This window comes from Pelodiscus sinensis, chromosome 19 (assembly GCF_049634645.1).
Source record: "Pelodiscus sinensis isolate JC-2024 chromosome 19, ASM4963464v1, whole genome shotgun sequence".
Taxonomy (NCBI): domain Eukaryota; kingdom Metazoa; phylum Chordata; order Testudines; family Trionychidae; genus Pelodiscus; species Pelodiscus sinensis.
Genome location: NC_134729.1, coordinates 27138782 through 27155561, shown reverse-complemented (window position 1 = coordinate 27155561; position 16780 = coordinate 27138782). Strand labels below are relative to the sequence as shown.

Below are 16780 nucleotides of genomic sequence, written 5' to 3'. Positions count from 1 at the left end.
CCAGAGGCATGGGGGAAGGGGACAGAGAAGGGGCTGCAGGTGGAACCCCATTGGCTTGCAGGTTGCTCATCACTGGAATCACGTGGCCTACTAAGACAGAGGAGGGCCACACATGCGGCCCACTCCTGAGTCGTGGTTGCCCAGCGCTGTGCTGAGGTGACCAGGGCAGAGCAGCTAGAGCACGGGATGAGGTGCTAGGATCTCTTGAGACTTAGTCACTTCCATTTCCGGGGGGCTATGGTTCTAGTTTAGGTAAGCCAGCTCTTTCCACAGACTAAATCCTGGCTAGGCCTAAGCTCAGTGCAGCCTTCGTAGATACCAGTGAAATGAACTTGAGTAACAAAGGGCACCAAACCAGTCGAGCCGTGTCACTGAGTGGTGGGGCCTGGAGGGGAGAGCCCGCTGCCTGGTAGAGTTGCCAGATGGTTTAACCAAAAATACCCCCCCCCTCCCCCCCCCCCAAAAAAAGGCACTGGGGAAAAAAGAGGGGAGGTCAAAGATGTTGAGCAAAAAATAAAATAAAATAAAACAAAACAGCATTAAAACAGCATGGCCCTTTCAGTGTGTGCAGTGTCAGAATAGGGATAGGAACCGGGGACGGTTGAGCACTAAGACCCAGGGAAGGCATTGCTTCGCCTTGGTCTTTAGGCTTTTTGCTGGTGGCCATTTTGTTTTCTTGATCAAGCCAGAAGGCAGCTTCCCTGCGGAACCAGGTAAGCACGGCGGGCGTCGGGGGCCCAGCGGGAGGAGGCCGGGGGCTGGGCCTGGTTGCTGAGTGTGTCGTAGGGTTGCCTGGTGTCCGGTATTTTCGCCTCCTGGCAGGGAAGAAAACCCAGAAAATACTGGACATTTTAGGTGTCCTGTATTTTCTGAATTTGTTTTACTGGACAGGAGGCGAAAATACCAGACAGTCCAGGTCAATACTGGGCACTTGGCAGCCCTACTAGTGCCCGGCTATAGCTGGGAAGCACCGCAGAGGCCAGAGTGAGCAAGCGCCCCATGTCGCCTGCCGCCAGTGAGTGGAGAGGCTGTGTATCTTGTCATGCGTGCCCTCCCCCCCCCCACCCCCCCCCGAGGGCTAGAGAGAAGAGCTAGATACCCAGCCACTGCAATCGCTGCCCCAGAGGAAGGGAGAAGGCAGGAGGAACAAGCGAATCTCTGCCAGGTGCTCGCCCTGGCCCAGATGGCACGAAGATAAATTTCTCGTCAATCCTGGTGGGAGGATTAGTGGAATCCAGATGACTTTATTCTCATCACCTCTGTCCTCTGGCCAAATGTAGGCCCTGGCTTAAATGCTGGCAGTGGCCTAGAAATCCCTGGTACATCAATGCCCTCAACGTTGCCTCCACAAGTGGGTCGAAACCGTGGGGAAATTCAGGAGACAAATGGTAGCGGCAGAGGAGCGTGGGTGATGGGTGGTAGCAGCAGAGGGTGCACGGTGCTTATGGCTCCCCTCTGACAAGGTGGGTGGATGGAAGGGGATTCCACTGGCCAACATGTGCCCCCTACTGGCTGTTTGGGGGGCCAGCACCGAAAGGTGTGGGGGGGTGGGGGGTGCAGGAGGGCCGGGGGGAACTCAAGAAAATGTTTACTTAAAACAAAAAACCCAGCCAAAGCGAATCTTGCGTCTAGAGAACCATTTACTTGGATTTTAATGTTGCCTGCCTCTGGTTAGAAGCACAGAAATCGACAGGATCACCAGCTGCTTTGGAGGGAGAGGCCCTGCAGGGGCAGTTTCCTTCAAACCCACCTGGGAACTAGATTTCTAAGAACACACATGCTACATGGAACTCAATTTATATAACTCCTCCCTGCTTGGATTCTAAGCTTAGCTTTAAGCTGCTAAACAAAGCTGCAATATTGCATAACACAGTTAAAATAATCCTGTGCAATTGAATTTCTTAAAAGGAAGCACTAAGTGTGGTATAAACCAGTAGCCAACTCTTACATTTTCACTTTTTGCGTGAATGTAAAGGGAGTCAGCCAGGAATGGCCCAGTAGTCACAGAAGGCTTCACAGCGGATGCCATTACACTGAAATTGAGTTGGTCTAGTCACAAAAGAAATTAAAAGCGGAGAGCAGGGACCATTGTTCTTAGTTGTCGAACCGTGCCTGGCGTAGTGGAGTCCTAGCTCAGGGCTCAGGGGTGCTACTGCACACCAAACGACCAATTATAATAATACTCCTGCCCGCATCCTTTGCCAAGTTTTTGTCAATTTACAAATACATTTGCCGGCTTTAAAAAAAATCTCCTTTCTCTTGCTGAGTGAAAGTCCCCCCATACACAACAGGAGGGCTGACTATTTGGGGGGGGGGGAAACGTGCTCTCCAATATATACCATTAATAAACGGACTTTACATAAACTTATGAGTGATTAGAGTGACGCTCATCAGCTGCTGTTTGTAGCAATACTCCATAGGAATTGAGTGTTGGCGCCGCGTTGGTGTCAGGCTCTGACAGCAACTAGGTGGCCAGGTGATACTATGCAACAGACAGCTCCCACTGAAAAAGAGAAGCTTTCAAGCTCACCATTGGCCCACTAAAAGAGATGACCTCTCTCACCTTGTATCTCCGGTGACGTTGAGACTACGGGGTCCAGGGAACGTGTCTGCTCTTCCCCTTTTTTTTTGCGGAAGAATAGACGCTCTCTTTCGGAAGCCCTGTCTTCCTCCTCCCGCGAGGCAGAAGGGTTCTTCTGAAAGAGAAAGCTTTTCCGAAATTTGGCCGAGTCTAGACGGGCCCAATTTCGGAAAAGCCTCTTCCGGCAAAACTATCGGAAAAGGGTACACAAATTGCAGAGCATGATTTGCGTACCTTTTTCCAATAAAACAGTAGTCCAGACATAGGCTCAGAAAGATTACAGGCAGCTGTGTAATTTAAAAGTAACAGCATCACGGGATAAAAACAAAGGACCGTAGTTGTAAAAGAGAATAAAAGATGTTCCTTTGGTCAGGGCACAAGCATAGACTTTGGGTGCCAACAAAATCTCCTGTCCCTTTGGAGGCATTTTGTGTGACCTTGCTCTGTTTCTCTCTGCATCGTTAAAACGGGGATAAGCCTGATCTACGTCACAGGTGCGCTGAAAGAATAAACATGCCAATGATTGTGAGGCTCCGATTAAAATAGTGTTTGACTTGAATGTGAACTCAATCTAATGGCATTCGTGTTGTGGCAGCTCTTCTGGACTGATGTCAGTAACGGGCCTGTGGGAAATCAGGAGCATTCTGCTCTTAATTGGAGCAAGCATAACTGAGAATTTTGTGTCTTTGTTTTGTCGCTGCCAGTGCTAGATGTTTTAGTGCCATCTGGCTACCAGATGAAATATTGCAGAGGATAGCTGAAGAAGGGCTAACAAGGGCACCCAGAAAATCAGTGGCAGAGCATAGTGTAGGCCCCCAGATATCTTTAACTCCTTAGGTTGTGCTTTAACTACAAGACAGTCTCTTCTGAGGCCATGTTTTCACTGTGCGGGAAGGTGGAATTAAGATATGCAACTCCAGCTACATTAATTACATAGCTGGAGTTGACGTATCTTAATTGGAGTTTCTGCACGGTCTCCACAGACGGAGGTCGTCGTGGAGAGCAAACACTCCCATTGGCTTCTGTTACTCCTTGCTAGGAGCAAGAGTACTGGCGCTAATAGGGGCGCCCTCTGAATTTGATTTAGCGGGTCTTTACTAGACCCGCTAAATCAAACTCCAGAACTCGATCGTGGCAACATAGTGAAGACACATCTAAGAAAATTCCCAGACACTATAATCTGTGCAGATGTATGTGTGTAACTGACATGGCTCAGCATAAGCCAAAACCAGCGATTGGGAATGTTGTTTGGCTCACTGTGTGAGCAAGCAGACGTTATGCTCCAGAAGTAAAGCATCTTGTGTCAAAAGAAGCAGTCTGTCCACAAACACATTCTTTCTTGAGGACCTACCACTCCGAAGCCTGTCTCGCTGCCAGTGAGTTGGATATCAGAAACAAATGAAGTTTCTACTATGCTGTAAAACTGACTAGTCTTGTACTCACAGTACCAGCCGAGCATAGCTTTCCATGGCACGAACGTACACGTGTCTACAAGGGAAAGGAAGGTGCTCTCATCTTCGTCTCTGCCATGGCCGTGTGTTCACCAAGGAATCAGTAGTTTGAGGCTGAAGAGGGGAAACTCCGTGAGTTGGATCTCACCGGGTTGCAGTACCGATGCCCATGTTGTCCCAACACTGGGAATAAAGGACCCCACGGCTGTCAGCCCAGCACCTACCCACTTATCATTCACCGAAGCACTGAGGAGCAAGGAGTGGGATTTTCAGGCGGGACTAGTGCATCAGCCCAGGATTTTGCATGCTGCTGGCTTTTGCTGCTGCCCGCTGCTTGGCTAACCCAAGCCTGGCTTATAGCACAGAGAGCAGCGTGCCAACTGCCTTGCGGACAAGCGAGTCCAAACACAGTGGTGTGGTGGCTGGTTCAGACCTCGTACCAGCTGGCCGGCCCCTTGGCCCTTCATAATCACCCCGGCCTGGTCTCCACTAGGCCCGTAGTCCAAAATAACCCCCCCTCGGCTGAATTTGTGAGCGGTGTGCCCACACTACCAAGCCCAGTATTCCAGAATAAGGGGCCAAGGAATTCGAATGCTGTAGTCCTGCTTTTCACGAGGAATACCAGCCCGAAATAACATTCGCGTGGATGCCCCGGTGGCGCTAATTCGAACAAATTGGCCTCCGGGAGACCTGCAGCTCCCCGGCGCTTCCTGGGCTCTGAGTCTGAGGTAGCGCGTCCACATTGACAGCGCCTGCCTCGGACGGCATTCGAGGCGTCCCTGTAGCGAGGCCACACAGGTTCAAATGTCTTAAAGTCGGATTTAGTAGTTTCAAAAGAGTTTCCTGGTGTAGACGTGGCCCCACAGATCCGCTCTGCAGGCTGGTTCTGACGGGGAGCTCTGGGGTGGTTGGTTTTCTGAAATCCTTCCTCCTCTGGGTAGCCCCAAACAGACCCAAACCGTTCATCACGCTCTCTAGGCCAGCGATAGGCAGCCCAGGCGGGAGAGGGGGCTGCAGAAGTGACCTTCCTTCCTGTCAACGGGTCGCAACAGGGGTCCTAACCAGTCGCCGGGACAAGGTGGTTTTGCTTTGGCTGCAGAGGGCGCGCACGGGCGTGCAATCAGCGTGCTCCTCACTTCCCTGGCCCTGGCATGTCGCTTTAGTAGCACCGGTAGGAAATATACCTGGGCGGATGGGAACCAGCGGAACCTGGCAACCCAGCGCATGGCCAAGGGTAACAAACTGTCTCGTAAGCCATGCATAGAACCCACCTGCGTCCCCAGGGCTGCAAATTGCCCACCACTGATCTAGGCTATTATACCTAACCGCTGAGCAGTGACGCCTGGCTTTCTCTGTCTCCCTGGACATGTCACCTGGAGCGCTAATGTCATAGCAAGTAAGACTATCAATGCACAGCGAGGGAGATTCAGCAGGATCCGGGTTTTACTGAAGGGCTGCGTCTAGACTGGCAAGTTTTTCCACAAAATCATCTGCTTTTGTGGAAAAACTTGCCAGCTGTCTACACTGGCAGCTTGAATTTCCACAAGAACACTGACTTCCTACTGTCTGAAATCAGTGCTTCTTGCGGAAATACTATGCTGCTCCTGTTCGGGCAAAAGTCCTTTTGCGCAAAGCTTTTGCGCAAAAGAGCCAGTGTAGACAGCTCAGATTTAGTTTAGAAAAGAGGAGACTGAGGGGGGATAGGATAGAGGTCTATAAAATCATGAGTGGTGTGGAGAGGGCCAATAAAGAAAAGTTATTTATTAGTTCCCTAAATAGAAGAACTAAAGGACACCAAATGAAATTAATGGGGAGCAGGTTTAAAACTAATAAAAGAAAGTTCTTCTTCACACAGCGTGTAGTCAACCTGTGGAACTCCTTGCCAGAGGAGGCTGTGAAGGCTAGGACTATAACAGAGTTTAAAGAGAAGCTGGATAATTTCATGGAGGTTAGGTCCATAAAAGGCTATTAGCCAGGGGATAAAATGGTGTCCTTGGCCTCTGTTTGTCAGAGGCTGGAGAGGGATGGCAGAAGACAAGTCCCTTGATCATTGTCTTCGGTCCACCCTCTCTGGGGCACCTGGTGCTGGCCACTGTCGGCAGACAGGACACTGGGCTAGATGGACCTTTGGTCTGACCCAGTACGGCCGTTCTTATGTTATGTTCTTATGATTTGTTTTCCGCAAAAAAGCCCTGATGGCGAAAATGGCGATCGGGGCTTTTTTGCAGAAAAGCATGTCGAGATTGGCACGGACACTTTTCCGCAAAAAGTGCTTTTGCGGAAAAGCGTCCGTGCCAATCTAGCCGCTCTTTTCCGCAAATGCTTTTAACGGAAAACTTTTCCATTCAAAGCATTTGCGGAAAATCATGCCAGTCTATCCGTAGCCACGGTGTTCTGCTGTAAGGTTGGTCATTTTCCCTCTTTGAAATATGTTCTCCACAGTAATAATTATGCAACCATCAGTCCTCAATAGAGCAGGTGTATCCGATGCACCATATTTCTCCTTAATCATGTAACCGTTAAGGCACCCTAGAGTCTATTTTTAAACCAAAGCGATATCGTTAGTGGCTATGGGGTGGGCGTGGGGATGGATGCTTCAAGGAAGATTTTGTGTCTAAAGGTCCAATCCACTAGCCCTTACTCAGATGACCACGTGGAACATTTGGCCCTCAGGGAGAAAGTTTTTCCAGAACAACTCCAGGGAATTTGGTACAAAATATTGAATCATGGCCTGAAAATTGGCTGAAGGAGGCTAAACCTGAGTAAACACCCTGCAAAGTGCGCGGGTGCGGGGGGTGTCTACCAGGGTTTCACTGAGAACGGAGTTCAGAAGCTCCATCTTATTTTGCACAATCCCTGACGAGTTGGAGGGGAGGCTGGAGGTGAGAACAGCACATCCCTGAAGTCCCCGGGACCAGGAAGGAGTGAACCTGGAGGGGATGGGATGGGAGGTTGCACAGATGGGAGGGCTGGGATAGGAGCAGTAAACAGCGTGAGGTTTATCCAGGAGACCCTCATGGCAGATGCTTAGGGTCTGGCTGCGGTGCGAGCCCACTGGAGTAGGGCCGGGTGCGTAAGGGTGCAAGCCGCTGGATGAGCAGCCCAGTCCCTCTGTGTGCCGGGCGCAAGGAGGCACATTCCACCCCAGAGCTCCAGTCCAGCTGGCCCTGGCGCCGCTGGCCCTGTTCTCAGTTAAAGGGCCACGGAAACTCTAAAGCAAACAGGACCCGAGTCCTAAAAGTCTGAAGACTCCCCCCAGTTAGCTGCAGAAAACTGCCCTCCGAGGGGTGAAGGGCTGAGCCCAGCCGGAGGACCAAGCGGATCCAGGCATTTGGGACGTGACGGACTCTGTGGGGCTAGCAGGCTCCCGAGCTGTCGGAGGCATGCAGGGTCCGGAGGGTGCGGAGCAGCGTGTGCGCCGAGGTCTCCGTGAAGTAGCAGCAGCACAGCCAGTCTTCCAGCCCCACGCTCGCCGCGGCCTCGGGCGCCTTCTCCGCAAAGCTCAGCAGCAGCAGCGCCCTCTTGATGGCCAGCCAGTTCTGAAGCAGGACGGAAGTGAGCTGGTGGCTGGGAAGGAGCTCCTGGCGTGGTCCCCACAGCAGGATCTGCAGCACTGCCTTGGCTTGTTCAACGGGCAGGCTCCTGCGGGGATCTGGGTGGAGGAGCAGGCTGGCCAGGGTCTGGAGTCCCCGGGAGTAGGTGGACCAGGCTGGGATAGCGGGGAGGTCACCGCTCCTGAGTCCTGAGGCCTTCTGCAGGGGGTCGGGCAGGTGCAGGATCTCGTAGACCAGCTTGCCCAGCTGGAGCCCCTCGGTGCTTTGGACGTGAGCCACCGAGAGCCACGTGGGGACCGTGCTGGCTCGATCTAGGTCTCGGGCCACAGACGCGGATTTCTTCTGCCCCGTGGCCTTCGAGAAGTCGCTGACGACCAGCCTTGGGAGCGGCAGCGCGGCGGCTGGAGTCTCGTCCCGCCGGCCCCGGGGCAGAGCTGGACACTGCACCAAGAGCAGGTTCTCCATGTGAATGTCGGCGCCGGCCACCCGCTGCTGCTTGAGGTGCTCCAGCCCCGTGCACAGCTGCAGCAGGAGGAGGCACGCCAGGCGTTCGTAGGGGCCGGGCCGGGAGCTGTGGAGTGCGTGGGAGCCCCGCACAAAATCAGCCAGGGTTTGATAAGGCACCTCAGGAGACAGGGCGACCTGGGTCAGGGGAGGGGACGCGCCGGCAGACATGGCTCCCTCGTCCTCTCCAGGACGGAGCCGGCCCAGCTTCTCCGGCCTTGCCCCAGGCACGAGGTCCTTGGGGGGGGAATCGAGGAAGTGGCCAAGCACTTGCTGAATGTTGAAATGAGCCCCCACGGACATCTGCACGGCAAGACCGCGGGGGCAGGACTTGTGGACCTGTTGGGGCGAGAAACGGCAACACGCCGTCAGCCGGGGGCGATCGGGGGAACCCGACCCGTCCACCCAGGCAGGCCCGCGGCCCGGCCCTAGGCCCCACGCTCCGCTCTGCGCACCCTGGAGACCCCTCGGCGCACCAGGGAGATCCGACGTGCTGCGTGGCACAGGGGGTCTGACCCACTCCCCCCCGCATACTCCAGGGCTGGGCTGGGCTGGGGGCGGCTGAGTCAGATGACAGCAGGCAGCCAGGCTGGATCAGCTCTCCCACCGTGGGCGGGGCGGCTCCGACTGTGGACCCTCGCCGGTTCCCCGTGACCTGACAGTCACCCTCACACCCGACCAGCCCGGCTTTCAAGCCGGAGCCAGAAACCGGCTCTCCATGGAGGTGCTTGGTCTGGGAGCCGCGTGGATCTGGGCGCTGTCCGAGGTCAGGACTGGCCCACGTCCAAGGTCTCCGGTTACCTTGGCAGCGAGGATTGGCCGGCGTGGCTCAGAGGCACAGCAGATGCGGTAGTACCAGGCCTCTCCGGTTTCACAACAGGGCTCTGTCTCTAAGAGCGTGAAATCTGCCCACTTCTTTCCTGCGCGCTCTGCTCCCTCCAGCTGCCGCTCCTCCTCCCCTCCCAGGATCGCCTGCGTCCTGGCTGTGAGACGCACCAAGGCCGCTTGGTGGCATCCCATCACCTTGTCCTGGACGGTGGCCGTGCTCTCCAGGGCCTGGAAGAAGCTGAGCAGCTCCCCATCGGGGGTAGCGAAGGTCGGGTGTGCGGGGACGGGCCCGGAGCCACCGCCAGGGGGGGTTTTACCCCGGGTGCCCCAGGGCTCAGAGTCGCCCTGGCTTTGGGACATGGGTAGGTACCTTCTGGGGTCGCCGAGAGGGCGTTCCGCCGACTCGGAGTAGCTGCGGCCGCCCCTGTCGGGCACGGTGCCTTCGGGGAGGGTGTAGTGGGTGCCCTGGGGCGTGGGGAAGTGGGCGCCCTGGCATGGGGAGAAGGGACAGACCTGCATCTCTGGCAAGGACCTGGCTCTGTTGAGCTGCTTTTTGGGCAGGGGCGGCGGGGGCGGGTCAGCGCTGGCCGTGGTGGGCGACTCCCCGCGGCTCGTCTTGGCTGGCGCCAAGTGCGCCCGCATTTCTCCTGCAAGGGAACAAGCGCACGCTTAGGCGGCCGTCACCTCCACTGAGATGCTTCCCAGGCGCGCAGGGAGGCTGCACCGGGCCCCAATAGCTCCGTCCCCTCGGTGCCTTCCATGCTGCAAATGGCCCTCACCTGCCCACCCGGCCTCCCCACGCTGGCCTGCAGGGGCAGGGAAGGCCCAGGGTGGCTGGCCCATTCTGGACGGGGCATGGAGGAGCTATGGACCTTGCTGGGCATTGCCAGCAAGAGGGACCAAGAGGGGAGGTGGCTGGGGGGCTCTCAGCTGGCTCCGTTGGTGCCTCCGTGGCGTGTCCATGCTGATGTGCAGGCAGCCAAGCCCAGGTCCAGTGTGGCTGAGCTGTGCAGATCCGGGGGGTTCTTTGCCCCCACTGGTGGCCCTGGAGGAGCAATTATTGTTTGCCTCTCTCCAGGTGCACAAGGCCTAACTCCCTGCAAATGTACCAGCCCCGAGCTGGCTGGGACTCAGCCCCGGAGGGTTCCAGTAAGACCCCTGCAGATTTACAAGTCCCAGGGGTGCGACTGGCTGCCCGGGGGTGCGACTGGCTGCCCGGGGTTGCAATTGGCTGCCCTGGGGTGCGACTGGCTGCCCGGGGGTGCGACTGGCTGCCCGGGGGTGTGATTGGCTGCCCTGGGGTGTGACTGGCTGCCCGGGGGTGCGACTGGCTGCCCGGGGGTGTGACTGGCTGCCCGGGGGTGTGATTGGCTGCCCGGGGGTGTGATTGGCTGCCCGGGGTTGCGATTGGCTGCCCTGGGGTGCGACTGGCTGCCCGGGGGTGTGACTGGCTGCCCGGGGGTGTGATTGGCTGCCCGGGGGTGCGACTGGCTGCCCGGGGGTGTGACTGGCTGCCCGGGGGTGTGATTGGCTGCCCGGGGGTGCGACTGGCTGCCCGGGGGTGTGATTGGCTGCCCGGGGGTGCGACTGGCTGCCCTGGGGTGCGACTGGCTGCCCGGGGGTGTGACTGGCTGCCCAGGGGTGTGACTGGCTGCCCCCCACTCCACATGGTGAGCGGTCGCCCGGGTCCCAGCTTGGCAGGAGCCCACTCACCGATGTTGCTGTAAATGAGATATCCTGGGGGGCTGTGCCAGGGGAAGCCGCCTGCCCCCCCGTCCTGCCTTGGGGAGGGGGGCTCAGTGCTGCTCATTCTTCTGGCTGCTCTGATCTCTCTGTCGGGAGGGAAACGGGAGATCAGGCCAAGCCCCGTTGCCTCCATCCCCCGCCAGCTTGAAAGGGGAAGCAGTGAGGCCCGAGGCCGCGGTGATGGCCTCCAATTAGCAAGGAGGCTGGGGCATGGGAAGTTTGCTAGTGGGGCCATTTTCGGTGCTAAAACGATGACAGTTTGTTAGTCTCTAAGATGCCACATGGGTTGCGGGTGAAGTCAGGGCGGAGGGAGGCAAGCCACAAGCCCCACCCCTTCTGCTCAGGTCCCGCCCCCTATGGGGGCCAAGGCTCCTCCCCAGCACTATGAGGAGGGTGGGCGCTTGGGGGCAGCACCGCTCGGTTAGGCATTCTGGGGGCAGAGCGTGGGCGGGGCCAGGCAGGCGGCGTGGGCGGGGCCAGGCCTTTCCCCGCCTCTCCTACCCACTGTGACGTGGTTGGGCGGCTGTTTACTCTAGTGGCCCTGGGCCCACTCTGATTGGGTGTTCACTGGGCGCTAGGCTTGGGCTGTGGTGACCCCTACTGGCCTCTGTCTGTAACCACGGCCCAGCGGGGGTTCGCCCCAGGGCCCTCAGGTCACCTGGACAGTGGCCCAGCCGGTTCTCACCTGAGCAGGGAAGGGGTTTGGACAAAGGGCGGGTGTGGCTTGGGGAGGGGGCAGGGAGAGCCTGGGGAAGCGTGGAGGAGGCAGACTAACCAGTGTAGGGGGGTTCAGGGGCCTGTAACCCCTTCCCCTGGGGAACTAGGGCTGTCGGCCCGTCCTCTCACGCCTGCGTCGGTCCCATGCCGCGCTGTATCCCGGAGCAGCTCTGTCCCCGCTCTATGCTACTGGCTGGCAGAGTCACATCCTGCTGCGGACGGGGGTGCAGGGTCGGGGGGTTCCCCGATGCACCGTCACTCTATGGGGGCCCTCCGGGGCCACCCCCCGCTGGGCCGTGCTTACAGACGGAGGCTGGTAGGGGTCAGCCTCAGCCCAAGCCTAGCGCCCAGTGAACGCCCAACCAGAGCGGGCCTAGGGCCACTAGGGTAGCCAGCCCCCCAACCAGGTCACACCCACCGCCCGGGGCGCCCCCACCCTCCCCGCTGCTTTTGCAGAAGCAGGCCCACCGGGCGCCCCCTGCCCCGGGTCTGTGCTGCTTCTCCCCAGCTGGTGGCAGCATGGCCACAGATCCCAGCCCCATCGGACGGCGCTGGCTGCTGGACGGGCCCAGGCGGGAGCAGGAGAGGCTCTTACTTGGGGACCCGAAGTCCAGACCAACTCCTGGCCCATTGCAGGCGGGGGAGGGGACGGGGTGCAGGGTCTGGACATGAGAGGGATGGGGGGGTGCTTACCTGGCTCCGTGCCTCCCACTGCTCCTAGGCACCACCCCCCTGCTGCTCCCATTGGCTGTGATTGCAGCCAATGGGAGCAGTAGGGAAAGCCTCCAGCCAGATGGTTTCCTGCGCTGCCGTTCCCGCAGCTGGGTGGAGGGGCAGCGACAGTGCACGGATCTGCTGGATCTGCCCCGCAAGGCTCCCCCTCCCCTGCGACAGGAAGCCGGCGGAGGCGCACCAGCCTCATGGGGAGTGAGGGGGGCCATGGGGCAGGAGTACCATGGGCTCCCTGCTGTGGGGGGGGGGGGTGAGCGCCCAGTCCAGGGCCCACCTGCAAGAGGGTCACGGACCACTAGTGGCCTGTGGACCACGCTTGGAGAGCCACCAGCCCAGGGCATTAGCAGACCCTGGCACCTGCTTTTCTCCTCTGCCCCTCCCATCCAGGGACCCCTCTGGAGATCGCAGCCTGGGCGCGCCCTGACGGGGGCCACATGGGAAGACCCAGTCACCTCCCCACACATGGGCCCCGCGCCAGTCCCTCATCAGCCTTCCGCTGTGTGGGGTTCTGAGGAGCAGAGCGGGCGGGAGGCTCTGGACGCCCCGACAAGACCGTTGGGCTTGGGGGGGCGCGTGGCTGTGGAGAATCAGGCTGCGGGCGGGAGCGTCAGAGGCAAGCAGAAGTCCGGTTGGGTTTGAAACAAACCCGAAATACGGCAAAGGTTCCTCTGCATCCCGGGTCGGCTGCACCCCTGGGGAGCCCCCGGAATGACACCGGCTCTCGCTGGCCCCCAGCTCTGTTCTTTTAAACCGCAGGAAACCAACGCGCCTCTGAAACGAGGCAGGCTCAGCAGGCCCCTCCAAACCGCTCCCTGACTCGCCGCCGGGTACGACGGCCGCTGCCCAGACGCGCCCCCCGGGTCCCTGCAGCAGCTCCCGCAGGGCAGGTTTCGAGAGAGGAATCGAGGAGAGATGCCGGAGAGCCGGGGAAGTGCAGGCAGAGCTGTTACGCCGCAAGCCAGGCTGCAGTTTGGAGCAGCCGCTGGTTCCCTGGCGGGCTGAGGCTCCTGCGTGTAACCAGCTCTCCCCTGGAGACACGTGTGCCTGGGGAAAGGGTGGTGTCTGGGGGGGAGGGGAGGGCACACAATGGGAGCCTATGAGGGGGGCCTGGGAGATTTGCTGGCGGTTAGCAGAATGGGGTACCGAGGGGCAAAGCGTCGTCTGGCCGTGCTCACGTGGGTCTGTGGGCCTGCCTGCGCGTGCTAGGGGGGGTGCTAGGGTGGCACTCACAGCTCGCTCTGTGCACGTCTGTGTGTGTGTGCTACGTGCCTGGGCACACGCCTGCAGCCAGGCCCCGTCCCTGCGGGCCACAAGATTCCCTCTGCAAATATTTCCCGTTTTAGCCACACGTGTCCCTCCGCAGCTGCCTTTCACTGGCATTTCATCCCAGATGTGTAACCTCTGGACGGGGGGTGCTGAGAGCCAGGCACAGGGCGGGTGGGTGCAGCCTGGGAAGTATTAGCCCTGCAGATTCCTCGGGGGGTGCTCGGACGAAACTCCAGCCCCTGGAACTGGAAGGACAAGGACGTGATTTTTTCAGTCACAGAACCAGTTTCCTCTCATTTTTTCCAACCGTGTGCAGAATAAATTTTGTCACATGCAGATGTGCACCACCAGTAGAAACCCACACTGCTGGCTGTGGGCGGCATTTGAATCTCTCCTGGGTGGCCACCCAAGCCCTCAGCTTACAGGCAACCCTGCTCCTAGTGGATCCTTAGGGCTCTCGTGTCTGTACAGCAGCAGCCGTGGGCTCATGGAAGGGGAATCCTTAGATCCCCCCCAGAGTGGAAGGTTGACCAGGGGGTGAGGGCTTAGTCATGAGCCTCCAGCTCGCCAGTTTCAGTCCAGGCTGAGTTGGCAGTGGCCAAAGGGAGCTGTGAACTTCTGACTGGTACGGTGACCGCGTGTCCACACTGTGAAACTTCCCCTCTGAACTCAGCAGGCCTTAGCGCCTGGAGAGCGGGTTTCAGTTCAGCTGCATCAGAGAAAGCCGGGCTCATTTGCAGCCCAAGACGTCTGTTCGTGCGCATGTGCCAATGAGGAGCGTTGCCTGCCACCGCCACTGACTTGTTTGGTGATCCTCAGCAAGTCATTTAACCTCCTTGTGCCTCAGTTTCCCATTGTCTTGGCAGTGCAGAGCAGACTCGGAGCCACATTCAGTGGCATCCAGACGTGGGGTTCTGCTTGGGCCGTCGAGAGAGTGAGAGGTTCGAGTCCTAACCTTTGGAGAAAGGTTGGGGGGGGGGGCGGGAGCTGGAAATTGACAACCCCACAGTTTAGGGAGAGCGGAGTTGGCTTCATACCCCTCGCTGGTCTTTTCCACCTCCAGCCCTTTGTGCTCTCCCTGCAGATCCCTCTCTTCTCCCTTCCCGCCGCCTCGCTGCTGCTGCTGCTGCTACTGGAGGGCAGCAATTGGGAAATTCTCAGGCCTTTGCTCTGCAGGAGATGAGGCAAGAGCAGCCGCTTGCAAATGTTTTGTCTCAGGATGCAGTGGAAGAAAATTGTCCATCATGTGACTGGAGTGTGGGGTGGGGCTGGGGAGGAGCTTTGGGGTACGAGAGGGGGCTCCAGCATTGGGGGGGGGCAGGGCTGGGGCCGGAGGCACTTACCTCGAGAGGCTCCCGTGCAGCAGTGCAGTGGGGGGGGGGGGGGGAGGTCTAAGGCAGCTTCCTGCTTCTCCTGGCCCTGCAGACTGTGCTGCCCCCAGAAGCAGCCGGCAGCAGGTTCCCAGCCAGTGGGAGTGCAGGGCTAATGCTCGGGGCAGGGGCAGTATTGGAGCCCTGTGTGCTCCCCCTCCCGACATAGGAGCTGGGCCTGCTGCAGCCACTTCTGGGGCGCAGCGCGGTCTGCAGTGTAGGACAGACAGGGAGCTGCCTCAGCCCCCCCACTGCTCACCCAATCCCTCTGCAGCCACGAGCCCCGGGACCCGGCATTCCCGGCCCAGTGCTGGGCGCGCCCCGTCGTGTGAAACCCCCGGGCCAGATTAGCGACACGCTCCCCTCCGGCCTTCCAGATCTACCCCAGAGCACGGCCGGGGCCCAGCCCGTCCGGCAGGCGCCTGTTACCTTTGTGTTTTCCCGGGGAGAGGCGGGGGCGCTGCGGGCGCAAACACTGGCACGTCCCTTTCCAAGCCCGCCCTGGCGCAGGACGGATCGTCGTCTTGGCCAGCGCGTCCAGCGCCATTGCGGTGGCTGGCCGGGCCGGCCTCGGGGCCGGTTTGCTGGGGCAGCAGGGCAGAGGCCTGGCTGTCCGACATGGGGAGGGTTTCGCAGCGGCGGGCGCTGCCGGGGAAGGGCCTTGCACCACACTTGGCTGTGGGCGCCTGCGGGAGGATGTGCCGTCAAATGGGGTTTCAAAATGTCCTGCAGGCTGAGCTGAACTGTGAGCTCAACTCACCCCGGGCGTCGCCCTCAGGGCAGGGCGTTTGCGCCAGGGACCAGCCTGGCCCCGGGTTCCGTTTCCTTCCTCGTCGGGGCGGCTCGCAACCCCTGCTGCTCGCGCAAAGGGCGAGGGCTCCAAAGTGCCTGGCCAGGGTGCCGGCAGGGTGCGGCTTGGCCTTCTGCTGGAACCGCTGCACCTCGGCTGGGATTCCAAAAATACCAGACACGTGATCTCAGAACGGGGGTGGGAGGGGAACCGGGGGAGATCGAGGGTGGGGGAGACCAGCTGGCGGGGAGCAGGGTTGACCTGGGCGCACGCAGATCCTGGGATGCTGCCCGTCCCACGCACGGTCCCAGTGGGGCGCGCGAGCGAGTCTGGCCCCGGGGATTCCATAACCCCCCACTGCGTAGTTGTGTACTGCCTGGCTGGTAGACACACTCACGCAGTGCAAGGGTGTCTACCAGCCAGGCAGTACACACCCACGTACTGATACGCCTGATAATAATAAAACTTACTTCATTAGAAAATACCCGACGTTTCATATGTCCGGTATTTTCTCCATTTGTTTCCTGGACAGAAAGCGCAAATACCAGACTGTCCGGTTCAAAACCTGGCACCCCTAGTTACACCTGCTCGTTTTGTCTGTGCTTGGCAGAGATCCCCGAGAGGGGGGTCCACCCTGTACAGGGTCGAGGGGGGACAGGAGAGCAGGGGGGCTGAGTGCCTGTCCCGGGCAGAGGAGTCAGATGCAACGAGGGTTCATTAAGGAGGCAGCACAGCTGGGCAAGGACAAGATGGGTCTGTAGCGGAGAACGGGAGGAGGCTGCCGAGAGAGCAGGGTGGAGGCGTGATACGGCAGGGTGGAAGGTAGCCCAGGCTCAGTGTAGCAAGGGCGAGGATTGGGCTGGAACGCAGGGGGCGCCTGGGGCCCCCCGCCTGCCTCGGAGCCCTGGGGACAGCGGAAGAGACGACCGAGTGGGACAGGCCAGAGATGGGGAGACTAGAGAGACTCGGATGCAAGCAACACCCCAGCCGTCGGGGCACCAAGCAGGACCCGTGGCGCCCCCAGAGTGCGGTGAAGCGCAGAGGCAGGAAGGGGCTTCGGCCTGGCAGAGTGCAGCCCCTGCTGTGGCCAGGAGGAGGTGCTCCGGCTGTGAGGGTATCTCCTCGGAGGACTGGAAATCTGGGCTGGGAGCGAAGGTGCCACTAAGACACGGCCACTTACCAATTTGCTTTGCAGGCCGGATCAAACGCCGGTTCTTGGGTTTGCTTTGTGGCCCATTCTC

General features: G+C 59.2%; 1 protein-coding gene across 1 annotated transcript; it reads right to left on the bottom strand.

The window, feature by feature from the left end:
- Window positions 1–1059: 1059 nt before the first annotated feature.
- On the bottom strand, window positions 1060–15703 carry PEAK3 (PEAK family member 3). The gene is made up of 4 exons (XM_075903192.1): window positions 15179–15703; window positions 10632–10750; window positions 8892–9565; window positions 1060–8429 (listed from the first exon to the last, which is right to left on the bottom strand). The coding sequence occupies exons 1-4, from the start codon at window positions 15367–15369 to the stop codon at window positions 7389–7391; spliced, it is 2025 nt and encodes a 674-aa protein (XP_075759307.1). The 5' UTR covers window positions 15370–15703; the 3' UTR covers window positions 1060–7388.
- Window positions 15704–16780: the final 1077 nt, after the last annotated feature.